Source organism: Macrobrachium rosenbergii, chromosome 53 (assembly GCF_040412425.1).
Source record: "Macrobrachium rosenbergii isolate ZJJX-2024 chromosome 53, ASM4041242v1, whole genome shotgun sequence".
Taxonomy (NCBI): domain Eukaryota; kingdom Metazoa; phylum Arthropoda; class Malacostraca; order Decapoda; family Palaemonidae; genus Macrobrachium; species Macrobrachium rosenbergii.
The window spans coordinates 61,032,010-61,046,837 of NC_089793.1; the positions used below are offsets into that span (position 1 = coordinate 61,032,010).

Consider the following 14,828-nt stretch of genomic DNA (forward strand, 5'->3'; position numbering starts at 1 on the left):
AGGATTATGAAGAATTAATTCTCTAATATAGATACTGGCTGCATCAGTCTATGCTTCAATTCAATGAATGTGGTCTATATGGAACCACTTATCTAGGCCAACATCAATCTAAAAAAAAAAAAAGAAGCAAGATGCTTCTCTATTCAGGGTGCGCATGATAAAAAAAAATGCACAGACTGATGATCCAAGATCTTCATAATGATGTTATATAACTTAACTTTTATCAGAGATATCTATTGCACACTTCATAACTCGGGGAACTCATATCTGTGGTGTCATCATTCATGTACGGAGCTCAGTGTGACGTCATTCCCCTTTGGAGAGTTGGCCAATCACTGGCGTGCACTGGGCGGGGCTTAACTGCAAAGAGCCCTGGATTTTGCTATAACACAGTATTCTGAAGCTGCCTGATCAAGTCTGCTTTTTGCTTATAATTTCTGTTACATCGGAGCCTAGCTGTATTGCTCTTACTGGTCAATCTTTGGATGCTGTTCAATAAATCAAGTACACTTTCACAGAAAGACCTCTCGCACGTCACTGTAGTAGTCATTTTTAATCTATTTTTCACGTGTATACTCACCTGCGACAGAGCTTTCTACGGAAGCAGACTTGAGGCCAAACAGCAGGTAGACAGATAAGTTGCACTGATCTCTTATCAGGAGAAATAGTCGTCTCTTTTAGAGGAATCAGCAAGGCTGTGTGTCCGCTGAACTCAGAAGACTCAAGATCGAACCCTGCTTGAGAGATGGGGTCCAGTTCTCTAGACGAATCGTCATTTCCAGCATTTGCATTGTGATTTCAGAATGAATGGAAGAATCGTGCTTTCCGCAAGGTCTTTTGGAATAATAAGAAAACAGGAAACTCCCACGAACTCATTCACTTGGACGTCCCACTGAGGCTCACGTTCTACTGGGATCCTCTGCTGGCTCTGTTGCCCTCATACATAGCTTCCTGGATGGCTGGGAATTCGAGTAAGCCTACTTATTTAATCACTGGTAAGGAAATATTCTCTAGTCTTCCATTTCTACAATAATTTGAAGGTCCCGTGTCATTAATCATTTGGTCATCCAGGCGGGTCCATTGCCAAACTTTCAAATGAAACCTTTATGTTTGATGAATCTTTAGATTGAGCTCTCTGTATGTTAGTGAAATCAGCCTTTGCATAATTACTCCAACCTTTAATTATTATTATTATCATTCAGTAGATGAAACCTATTCATATGGAACAAGCTTCCAAAGAATGTTATGGTATTCATTAGGAAGAAGTAAGAGGAAGCAAAGAAATCAGATCAGTATAGGCCACATCACTGTAAATTTAATTACCAAGTTAAACAGTCAGTTACTCTCGCCAGCATTTCTACCGAAGGATTGTCTTATCCTAAAATGTGAGTTTATTTTTCCGAGATAAAACCGGTTTTGGTGAATAAAAATGGGTTTTCGGAAGTCTTGCTCTTGACATTAAAATTTCAGATCTAATCAAAGACGTTGCTCATCAAAATTGTACAATATATCGTGATCGAGAAACGTGTAGACTGTATCTCCAGAGCATTCCAAGAAAGTGCCATTTCCATTGTTTTCATATTGCAATCTCTCTCTCTCTCTCTCTCTCTCTCTCTCTCTCTCTCTCTCTCTCTCTGTGTGTGTGTGTGTGTGTGTGTGTGTGTGCGTGTGTGTATCCTACCCTGTATATGACTATCTCTAATTCATACTACTACCATCTCTCTCTCTCTCTCTCTCTCTCTCTCTCTCTCTCTCTCTCTCTCTCTCTCTCTCTCTCTCTCTATACAGCAGGCACAACATTGCATTTCATGCAAGTTACACAGCTCGTCTACTTCGCCGAAGGCATTGAGGCTTCTTCGAGGCTGCTCTTCAACCACCTGAAGGAAATCTCTCCTCTGCTGGAAGAGTTTTCAAAGACCACACAAATTGTCTTCAAGCTGCAGGACCATTTGAAGGTATGTTGAAGACCTTGTTTTAAAAACCTTGTATATATTACCTTTTTGATTCAAGTGTATTTTTATTCTTTCATTTCTGTTCTTTACTTTGATTTTCACAGCAAGAGGATTTGTATTTGACAAATTGTTTTAAAAATTGAGAATGTTTTTTCTTGGAAGACAACCCTTAATCCTCTTTTCTCGTAGCAAACCCTCCCTTAAGCCCCCTTTCTCTTAGGAAAAGTCCCTTAATCCACTTTTATTTTAGAAAAAGTCCCTTAATCCTCTTTTCTCTCAGAAAAAGTTCCATAATCCACTTTTCTCTTAGTAAAAGTCTCTTAATCCTCTTTTCTCTTGGGAAAAGTCCCTTAATCCACTATTCTCTTAGAAAAAATCCCTTAATCCTCTAATCTACTAGAAAAACATCCCTTAATATCTTTTTTTACTGGAAAAACATCCCATCATCCTCTTTTCTGTTAGAAAAACGTCCATTAATCCTCTTTTAGAAAAACGTCCCTTACTCCTCTTGTTTTTCCTAGAAAAAAATCTCTTAAACCACTTTTCTCTTAGAAAAAAATTCCTTATTCTCCTTTCTAAGAGGAAAAATCCCTTATTCCTCTTTTCTACCAGGAATACCTTAATCCTCTTTTCTCTTCAAAAAATACTTTAATCCTATTTTCTCTTTAGAAAATCCCTTAATCCTCTTTCCTCTTAAGAAAACCTGCCTTAACAACATCAACACTGCCTGCTTCTGCCTCTTCTTCAGGAAAATTTGGTACCCTCGTGACATCTTTGTCTTCTTCTTCTCCCTCTTCTCTGATCTCCTCTCAGGTCGTCAGCGAGAACGAGTTCATGAACCGAAGGCTTGTCGACCGTGGCAACCAAATCTCCTACGAGCTGTTACCGAGGTCGTCCAATCTCACAGTATGGAGTAGCACCGTCCCTCTGTCGGACATCTATTGGGAGGAGTGCCGCAGGAGAGGTTCCAGGGTCCGCCACGCTCCGATCTGGAAGTGCTGGAACACAAGGCACCTGGGATTCATCATGATAGATCAGTTCCTCGACATGTTTTTGAACGGCGTTTGCTGCCGTTTCGATAATAAAGGGTCTTAGATGTACTGGCTGGATCGTGAGTGTTTTAATGCGCCATTTTTCCATAGAGATTTGCTGTTGAAATTGGAAACTGGATCTTGAGAGTGTTTTAATGCGCCATTTTACACAGAGATTTGCTGTTTGGAAATCAGAGGAGGAATTAGCAGCCAATGAACAGACATACAGTACTACCATTTTCCATAGAGAATTACTGTTGTCATTGGAAATTAGAGGAAGAATTATCAGCAGCCAATGAACAGAAAATGCGAAACAATCTTAGGATTGAAATGCCACACTACCAGGTGGGCTTATGGCCCTTATAACACGGGACAGCTATCTTATTTCCCTATGCCTACACATACAGTGAGTAGCCTGGTCTTCTTTCTATACAAAAGTCAACAATGTTTGTAAAGTAAACATCTTTACCATAAAACATTCGCTCTTACCTCCTAATTCCCTTCAGATTTTTTTTCATTTTGTCACGGGAGGTTTTTTTCCCCCACCAAGACTTTAAGATATAAGAGAATAATAATAATAACACTATACATATGCACTGTCGCCAGTCTTCTTGCCCGGAGACAGGGTTGGAGAATGGTGCCGTGTCATAGTTGACAAGGTGGGTATGACGACTACTGACGTTTACGCTGCCTGGGAATTATTTTGGGCCTGTCCTACCTGCTATTACATGATATTCCTTGTGTGTATGGGTCTTATTACTGATGAGGCCAGGTGATGTCTTCCCACTGGGAGGCACCTGAAGTGCTGATTTCCATTTTGAGTGGTAAGGTACGATGGTACTGAAGAAAATCCCTGGTACTCGGTTCGTTTCTTTATTACTCATTACATCATGCCAAATTTCTCCCAGGCTTAGTCTCCTGGACTTGGTTAATTTACATAGTCTTCGGAACTCCTGGACTAGATCCCTAGCAAGGGATAGATAATAACTTGTATTAATAATTTGGTAAATTAGCCAAAATGAAGGGTGGACCAGTTGACATCCTTTTCACACCAACAGCGTTCTCGTCCCTTATGCAGACGAAAGATTCAGGACAGCGCTCCCATACTCAGTGTGAAAGAAAAACAAAACAAGGGACTGGCTACACTGCTACGCACTCGACGTCCACAACAAAAACGAAAACATTTTACAGTCCCAATCACTCTTACAACAGTAGCCTAGTGTAAAGATATTAGAGGAGGATGATGAATCAATTCCTAAATAAATCAATAATAAGTAAAGGAATATTTTTCCCATTACAATTTATGACGAGAAGAGTTGTAGACGTGTCTTTATTTACTTTGAATATTCAGTCGTTTTAGTTTAGAAACTAATCTAAACTAAAGTGAGTCACCGATTGAACAATGGTAAAAGAAAACGTAGCCTTCAAAGAAAACGGATACAAATTTATTTTCTTGGCTGTTCTAAGACAATCTCTCTCTCTCTCTCTCTCTCTCTCTCTCTCTCTCTCTCTCTCTCTCTCTCTCTCTCTCTTTCTGTGCGTATGTGTGGTATCCTACCCTGTACATGACTATCTCTAGTTCATACTACTGCCATCTCTCTCTCTCTCTCTCTCTCTCTCTCTCTCTCTCTCTCTCTCTCTCTCTCTCTCTCTCTCTCTCTTTCTGTGCGTATGTCGCTCGCTTGCGACAACAACGTCATAACTCAAAAAAATGTATTTTTGAGTTATCCATATAGACATATTCATCTTCAAATACTGATTTTTTTGGCAAAAGTGTCATAATTGTAGCTAAAAAATTGACCGCTAGAGGCGCTAAATGTCCTAACGACATAACATAATATGTACCAACTTGTTTGCGTGAAGAACGTTACATGTCAGTTGTGCTGTGACTATCGTTGGGGTAATTACACTCACGCTCTCATTTATAGTGTCATATTTTTTTTTAGAACTATGTTGCTACAAAATGTAAGTACTGAACTTAGGAGTTATGTTTCATGCACTAAAGTGTTATTTTGATGTAATATGTTTTGTCTGCGAACATACAGCTCTATGTTTTACGTCGTAATTCAAAATGTGTCATTATTGGTAAAAAAACTTGTGAATAATAGGTGTTATATTTGAGTTATGACAGTATTGTTACAAACATTACCTTGTATTAGAGCAGCACATTTTTTTGTTTAACTTAAATTATGTCATTGTTATATGAAAACCTAGTGACAAACTCAAAAGGTAGTGTATTATTTAGATTGGTGACATTGTTGCAACAAAACATGGTATTCATAAATGTCATATTTTTTCAGATTAAATAGGTACCATGTCATGTAGAGGAAAAATGATGCTAGAAATAGCATTAAAGGCTAAGCAAAACAGTGAAGAAAACCCTGAGGAAAATAGTACAGGTAAATACTATCATAACCTTAATTCTATTTCTATATAATTTGCTTTAAGGGGGGAGGTATGCCTATTTTTTTTTTTTTTTTTAATGGGCCGATTTTGATGAAAATTCAAAACAACAAAAGGTACCTTATGCCAGTTACACTCTGTTTTATCGCATTTTCACAACGGAGTATAATATTTCATTTTTTGTTCCGAAAAAGGATCAATGCGATGTTTGTTCATCTTATCATAATGCGGAGTATGAAGAGAAAGAGCGCCTTCAAGGAAGCTATGAAAATCGCCACAAAGAAAAAGAAATGTCAAGAAATGAAAAACATAAAGATAAAACTGAGAGTGATGCAGTTGTTGCTGTTTACGACCTACAGGCTGTAATGCAGATACCAAAAGGGGATATTTAAGTTTTTTTTTATTACAAGTCAAAGCTGAATGTTTTAAATTTTACAATTTACAATGCTAAAACAAACTCATGTAATTGCTATGTCTGGAACGAAACTAATGGTCAACGTGGGGTTAACGAAATTGGGACCTGTGTTTTCGATTACATTAAAACCTTGTGTGAAGCAGGAGAAACTTACATAATTTTTTACTCAGATAACTGTTCTGGCCAACAGAAAAATAAGTTCATGATGGCACTTTACCTTTATGCAGTAAACAACTTACCAAATATAACTTCAATAAACACAAGTTTGTAATCAAAGGGCATACCCAAAACGAGGGTGACTCTGCCCATTCCTAATTGAAAAGAAGTTAAGAGAATTTTTAAAAGTGGACCCATTTATGTGCCGGAAACTTATGTAACGGCAATTCGAACTGCTAGAAAGAAAGGAGAGCCTTTCGTAGTAAAAGAACTTTGATACAAAGATTTTTTGAACATCAAGTCTCTAGCTACTGAAATGGGACCTATCAATTGCAAGACTCTTCAACTCTCTGATGTCAAAGTAATGAAATTTGAAAAACAGTCACCATTGTCAGTTTTTTGTAAACATTCCTACGGTTCAGACTATAAGGAATTTAAAATTTTGAAGAACTCAAATAAAGCCACCTCCATTAATGAGTTATTGCCATGTTACTCCAGCAAACTTACATTGCCTGCTAACAAGAAAAAAGACTTGATGGACCTTTGTAATAAAATTCTGATTCCACGGTGCCATCATAAATTTTATGAAGAACTGTAAATGAAATCAATCTTAATGAATGACTTAAAATACAAGTTTATTATGCCAATTAGGATAATTAAGTTTTGTTGTATGCTAATTGCTTAGATACATATTATTTGAAAGGAATGGTAAATGGATGTTTATTTTATATATATTATATTTGTATTACAGTCCATCTTTCATTTATTTGAAAATTTTTGGGTAGTCACATTCCTTAGGTATATTTGAAAGAAATGATGAATGGATGTTTTTTTTATAAAATATTTTTTGTGTGCGTGTCTGTGTGTTACAGTCTATCTTTCATTAATTAGGAAGAATCTATTATGTTCATAAGGATGTTTTTTTTATAATATTTTTTTTTTTTTTGTTACAGTCTATATCTTTGATTTATTAGGAAGAATCTATTATTTTCATAAGGATGTTTTTTTAATAATATTTTTTTTGTTACAGTCTATCTTTCATTTATTAGGAAGTATCTATTATTTTCATAAGAGGAAATTAATGTATTATCATCATTCATGTCAGTCATAAGCAATGAACAATACATAATTAAGTAACATATTGGTCGTTATTTTCCTTTCAATGATTGTCCTCGGTGTTCTCGAGGAACTTACGTGGGTTGCACCCAAAGACTTCTTAAGGTTCGCGCCGATTCTCACGAAGGTGTGAGGTATCGAACGGGCAATAAACTAAGTGATCCCGAATTTTCAAAAATCAGGGAGCATGCCAAAAAATGTGGTAATAACATCGAATACGATCAATTTAAAATCATTACAAGGGGCTCCTCCGAGCTAGCACTCTCTATTCTGGAATCGTTAATTATCAAACAGACAGTACCATTGTTGAATGCCCAAAACTCCTCCACCCCTCTCTACCTGTCGTAACCGTCTTCCTTTCTTTTCACTTACCCATATTCCAGTCGCCCTCCTTCTCCCTCCTATATAGGTTGGTACCCCCAGCAACGCATGAACTATGGTTACGTACAAATGTTTTTTAAAGAGATTTTTGTATAATTTATATGTATTCTCAATATTTGTTCTTTTATTGCTGCCTTGAACATGAGACTAGTTGTCTTGAAACGCCGGCACAAATGCAGATGTTTTTACGGACCAGTCTGTTTCCACTGCCCTTAGTTCTTATATATATATATATATATATATATATATATATATATATATATATATATATATATGTGTGTGCCCTATATATATACCCGCATATATATATATATATATATATATGAACATATATATAAAGTGTGTGTGTGTGTGTGTGTGTGTGTGTGTGTGTGTGTGTGTGTGTGTGTGTGTGTGTGTGTGTGTGTGTGTGTGTGTGTTGCGCTTGAGGGCAATCAACAATCTCTTTTCCATATGCTTTTATTCAACCGAAACACAACCCTGAGAATAGATAATTACATAAATTAACAATTTGTACAAATATTTGTAAAATTTCATATCGTTTTTATGCAATCACTCAGTAAGCCGGATGAATTGACAAAGCACTTGTTGCATTACATTTTCTTCGCCTTACCTTCAGCTGTTTACAGACCGTCCAGTCTGTTTCCGTAATGCTGGTAAATCACAGCTGCTGCTATTTAGGAAATTGTCAGTAAAATGAAACTTTCCACCCAAGATGTGACCAAGGCTAACTGTATAAAAGCCAAGTGCTGTTCCGTAAAGGAATTATACAGTTAACTACCATAAGTAAATGGCTGGGATATAAGTAGCTGTTAACTATATACAATTTAATTAGCGAGTTTCTTAACTGTAGCACCTCTTAGGCACTTCTGCGATCTTGACTGCTCATACGCTACATATATATATCATGTATGTATGTTAATGAACCTATACCCAGATCAGATAAGGTCATAATCTCTTACTGTTTCTGTTTTAAGAAGAGCGTGGTGTCATCTTACTTCCCTAAGATTCTCCAGCAGCAAATGGCCGGCCGTGGGTCAGCACATTCTTTCTCTCCCATCGACTCCCCCACTGAATCTATCCTCAAACAAAGGCCTAATGGAATTAAACACTGAGGTGCAAAACTAAACATTTTTTGCAAATTTAATGAAAGTGACTCAGCAAAAGCTACGATCATGAAATGATGTAACTCACATCCCATATAAATAGAAGTCATAACTAAAGGAAACTCTAATTCACAATCCATCGGATTAATGATTCTATACCAACCAATACTGATGACTAACACGCTGGACATCAGATTAAATAAACAGGTCATAATTATTCCAGACCACACAATAAATGTCACAGAGTATGTTAAAGAAAACCACTTCCAAAATATTCGTCCTCACAGGACGAACCCAGAATTCCTGTTAAATGAAACATACCATATATTAAAACCTGAAATGGTGTATGAAAAAGAAATTTAAAACAGAGAAATGCATAATGGAGAAACACAGGAGTTTCACTGTGACACAAAAATGGGTATTCCACGTAATGTCTGGAAAAAATATAAGTGTTAATGAGTTATCTTACTCACTTCCTATGGCCACAAATAACCGATCTCACAGTGGTTGTTCTTATCCACTAACACTGCTCAAAGAGCGAATCACAACCATATATATATATATATATATATATATATATATATATATATATATATATATATATATATATATATATATATATATATATATATATATATATATATATATATATATATATATATATATATATATATATATATATTATATATATATATATATATATATATATATATATATATATATATATATATACATATATAGTTATGTTTATTACATACACATATATATAGGTAGTTTGATTTTAATTTTAAGTACATATGAATTATGCACGAAATGTTTATTAGTAGTAAATAATGAACGTACTAGGTATAAGGATGCTATACTGTGCCCTTTCCGAGCACATCCAAGCGATGAAGTATGTAAATCCTTTATCATTATCCTCAAGGTCACGGGTGGCCTTCCTCGCCCTCCCTTCGTAACATTCTTGACCTGTAACTTATTCCGCGAGTGCGTTGTCCAGGTGTGGTGTCGTCATGGGGTCTTTCTTTTGTTGTTCCGTTCTTAGCGTTACCTGTCATCACATTATTTGTTTTCGTACGGAAGCACAAGTCTTTTTGTCTGTGATTTTGTGTTATATAAATAAATATTCTTATAGCATATTTAGGAATGACCTAATGCCTTTTCCCTCTCATTTGTAATGTCAAGAGAAAAAATATGCGTTACATAGACAAATAGATAAAAGCAACAAAAATAAATATGCCACAACGCTACAAACTCGAGAGAGAGAGAGAGAGAGAGAGAGAGAGAGAGAGAGAGAGAGAGAGAGCCAACCAATTCGGGAAGGGCAGTTTGTTGTAATCTCTGTCGTACTGAACTCTTCGGTTCACTTTCCCGTTTTATAATTTATTATTATTATATGTTCATTATACGTGACGTTATTTCAAAGTACTTTTTTTTATTTATCCCAAGAAATGACGATTCTTTATTTTCTGGGACAGGTAATAAATCCCTCGTATAAATCATACCTATTTTTTTTTTCTTTACAATATTGACCATAATATATATCGAAGATGGAGTTTAATTCTTTGTAGCCAAAGGCCAGAATTATACGCAACTATGATCTCGAGACACTGAATTTACTCGTAACTTGAAAAAAAACAACATGATATGAAGTATAACTTGAAAAAGCAACATGATGAGGATTCATTACTAATGTGGTCGTTACTTACTGTTTATAAAATTGGAGGATGAAAAAAGAGAGGTATTTTGTAAATATAGGTCAAAGTAGCGACCAACGTACATACATGCAAACAATGCACGTGTGTAGGTGGCTAAGGGTGTTATTTATAAAGTGAGGTGACATAGTAAGTGAGAGTTAAAAGAATACTATATATGCAAATTTTATTTTCATATATAATAATAACAGAAAATTTTCTTTGTAATGAATGTTTGCAAATTCAGGTCTTGTTGTTTTAGTGCCTTATTTTTAGTATTCAGACTTATTCTGTAGCCATTTTTGTCAGTGATAGAACTGCCTAGGAAGTAGCAAAATATCTTACTCGGCCACACGTGGGTAAGAAAAGAGAACACCATAAATAGGCTGCAGGGGTCGCATGGGTTCTTGACCCCTCCCAGCTTACCCGTATCCTGAGGGTATGTCCTCCAGGGCATTAGCTCAATTCTATGGGCTTCAGATTATAGATAGCATACTGTTTGGAGAAAGGTCATAAGGTAAAAGCAAGTTAGATTACCAAAAGATTATTCTCCAAAAGGGACTGCAGTCAGGAAAAATAAAACCCACGATATAAACAAAACATGAAAGTGTTATTGAAAAAGTAAACAAATACTCAGAGAAACCAGAAAATTAAAACTATCAGGTTCCATACTTATCACTGACTAATCTATTCATGAATGATTTGATTTTAAAAAGTCGTAATGTTTGATTTGATAGCCTTTTTGTATGTGGTTATGATACGATTTCATGTTAGACGAAATTCTTCTCAAATTTGTTCATAATTCAGTTTTGTGAAGTTTCATTTTTTTTTATTTCTTTGTACCAAAATATGAAATTTTTATTTTATACTGATTTTTCTGGTACCATCAGAGGGGGTTAATTTGAAAGATTAACTGTTGTTTTTATACAATTTTATTTTATACAACTTTCATTACATAAAATCCTATGCGATTTTTTTGCATTGTAATACATCAATCATATTTCACCTTGTAGTCAATTTTTTGAATGATATGCTTTGAAACATTCATTTGGGTGTAATCCAGGTTGAAGAGTGCATGTTTCACAATAGTAAGCGGTCTCTTTTCTGCCGCAGGGCCTCTGCGATTGCTACAAACAGCACATTCTCGACAACGATTGTTAGGAATCTTGTTGATCATATGTGTTTGCCGTTGAGTCTCTCGGGTACGCAATTTTCGTTCACACGAACACTTTTTCGGAAATTCTTATTGCGAATTCTTCCTACTAACTGTTCACAAAGTGACTTCCTGTATTTAGCGTGGCTGAGTACTTTCTTATTCTCCTCCTTCATGTGAATTTTATAAAGAATATAGCTATTGACGACCGCCACTTCAAGAACAAAAAAGTATAACTTCCTCCACCATTTCAGTGATTTCTGTAAAAACGCATATGATGAGCAATAATGATCGGCGCGATCAATTCCACCCATATTGGCCACATATTCACATATCATTTCTGGTTTGGTGATTTCTTCTGCAATATTATTTTTCTTCTTCCGTTGAACTTGCTTTGTTTTGGCTGAATAAAAAGTAGAGCACATGGTTACATACCGTTTGTCACGCCAGCTAAGAATATGATATTTGTTGCTCTTGTAGAATGAAAGATGATTTCCTGGTTGAAGCTTCACTTTACCTGTCCTTATCTCTGTGGGAAGGCCTTTGCGCTTTACCAGAATCGTGCCTGTCAAATGAACTTTACGTTTTAGAAGTTCCTTTGCAAGTTCCATGGTGGTATACAGCCTGTCCGTAAAAACGTGGTACCCGCTTTCCTTTGTTTCTTTCCTTACAGCGTCAATCAACTCCAAAATAATGCGGGTATTGAATTTGTGTTTCGGATTTCCGAGTTGGTCAGTCGTCTCTTTCCCATAGTAAGGGATGAGTGATAGTATGTAACCAGTCTTCGAACAGGCAATATCATAGACGCGAATTCCCCATTTTTTTGGTTTTCCAGGTGCATACATCTTGAACGCCACACGTCCTTTGAATAAAACCATGGATTCATCCGCCGAAAGGGTTGCACCTGGACGGTAGAATTGTAAAACGTTTGGTCACGTAATCGAGTACGTTTTTACTTTAGAACTCTAGTCACTCTATTTATGTTATCAGAAGATGAAGACACATGAAAGGCCCAGAATATTTGATGAAAAAGCTTTCTTGTAAATATACACTTTGCAAATAATGGCGAATTTACCAGTCGTGCGCTGAATACATCTACGGTAGTGATTTTACGTAACATCGCAATGGACATTAGCACTCCATGGAAAGCCATCATTTCTTCTGCCGTAACATCTTTCCAGTCATTCCAAATAGAATATTTTCGAAGTGGGCGACATGCATTGATCTTTGCCATGGCATATTTATTTGTTTCGTTAGCGAGTGACTGAAAAAGTTCTAATGTAAAAAACAAGAAAAAAAAATCAAGGGAGAATTTAGTGTTTTTCTGGTTTCACAAACTGCTTACCGGTGAAACTGAAGTTTGGAAGATCATGAATTTCTTCATTGTAGATTTCCCACTCATCATCGTCACTATCATCTGTCATTTCGACCGAATTGCCCTCTCTTGCGTTATCATTCTCGTCATCACTATCAATACCACTCGGCTCTGGATCGTACAGAATTTCTTCTTCAAAGGACGCATTCTCTTCATCTGCCTGATCGGAATCGGACGAGTTGTCGCTGACATCGTCGGGCAGCACCTCGTTACAAGACGCCTCTTCATTTTCCGTATCTCCATCCCATGATATTATAGAATCACCTTCCGATGGACATTCAAAGAGATATTCAAGAATTTCTTCATCATTGCGAAAACGTTTCGCTGAAGCCATGAGTTCGTGAGTAAGTTTACAAAAGACCAAATTACACGGGCAAACATCAAACAGCGGAGCGCGAGAAACGGCAGACGTAGCTTACTGAACGAAGCCTCCCGGTCGACTATGGCGGTTTATTGTACTTGGGTTCTTTATATGCGTTTCGAAAGAGAAATCAGGAGATTTACCTGAGGATTATCAAGTATAAATATGGGCAATTCTCCTGAGAGACATTGTAGATCGTAAATCTCAGATTTTATCTCTGTATGACATTCCCAAGCTTTAGGATTAAATAAAGATTATTGATAACTTGGTTGGCCGAGCTATACTCGGACATTGTAGTGGAACGCTTGTTTCCCTTTGGCCGAGCATAGGTCGGCCACTGATCGGAAAGGGTTAATCTTTTGAAAAGCTACTTGCTGTCCATTTCCCCATACAAACTGCACATCATCCCTCAGGACATCTGTCAAGGCAGATGCTAGAATGGAAAAACCCTTCACAAATCTACGGAAAAATCCCGCAATGCCTATGAATGACCAAATCTTTTTCTTATTCTTGGGAGCAGCAAAATCCACAATCGCCCTTTCTTTATCACCATTCACTCTAACACCCTCTTTAGAAATGACATGACCCAAATATACTGTACTATCAGCCTCTTCAGAAAATTACACTCAGTTAACTTTATCTTCAAACCCACTAACCTAAGCCACCTAAAAACATCCCTAAGAACCTTTAAATGTTCCTTTACCGAATCATGTATAGGAATACATGTGTTACAGGGAGCAGATCAACACTTGTTTTGGAAGTGTACGTAGCGTGATCGTAGCGATCTAACTTCAGGAAAAAGACGTAAAAAAGGTTCGACCCTGATCTCACTCGCACTCCCCCCCCTCTCTCTCTCTCTCTCTCTCTCTCTCTCTCTCTCTCTCTCTCTCTCTCTCTCTCTCTCTCTCTCACCGTTCACCGATTCTCTCTCTCTCCCCTGACCTCACTCATTCTCACAAAGTAATTAAATGGACTATTTAAAGAAACACAATCTTTCCTACAAAAATAGGTTTATTATTCAAATAACCCAACAAGAAATGAATAAAACAAAGCAAAGATTAAAATGCATAATAAATGGATTATCGAGTCAGATAACTAAACTCTAAATTGCTAAGCACTTCTGACTAAAGAAGTCTCATTATGGCTAATATCCTGGAAATAAACAAAATCTCACATACTCCCAAATCAACAACTAAACGTCATGTTAAAAAACAAAAAAAGTCTACCACATAAAGAGACTGACATTGCAAACGACTTGCATATGTCCTCTTTATCAACCCACCCAGCTATTTCCACAAGTCCACAGACATCTGTCGAAAGAATTAAATATAATAGAAAACTCCCAAAAATACATGAAATACAAAACACAATAATGGAAAGTGTAAAATGCATAGCCAAGATATGGCAAACGTAACATAACAAAATAATAATATAAAAGAGGTATGAATATTCATATTAAATTTCCCACACCAGTTCATAAGTTAATAATGATTAGAAAATCATGGTAAAACTCACAAGTTCAATTTTCTCCCGTAAAAACAGAGATTTGAGACTCTACCTTATCTGCCGATTTTCAAAGCCTGGAACCACTTCAAAGTTATGACTGTATAGCTGCAGTTCTATCACGTTAATGAACAATCAAACTCACTTTTAGGGCAGATTTTGGCATAATCTAGATCAAAGTA

The 14,828-nt window shown here is 36.4% G+C and overlaps 1 protein-coding gene across 1 annotated transcript in view; it reads left to right on the top strand.

Moving 5' to 3' along the window:
• LOC136834190 (uncharacterized) overlaps window positions 1-3,062 on the top strand; it is a 7,492-nt gene extending 4,430 nt beyond the window's left edge. Inside the window, exons 2-4 of the mRNA XM_067096455.1 lie at window positions 803-995; window positions 1,789-1,955; window positions 2,766-3,062. Of these exons, the coding sequence (XP_066952556.1) occupies window positions 803-995; window positions 1,789-1,955; window positions 2,766-3,047 (642 nt within the window). The 3' untranslated portion in view covers window positions 3,048-3,062. The remainder of the gene's footprint in view (window positions 1-802; window positions 996-1,788; window positions 1,956-2,765) is intronic.
• Window positions 3,063-14,828: the final 11,766 nt, after the last annotated feature.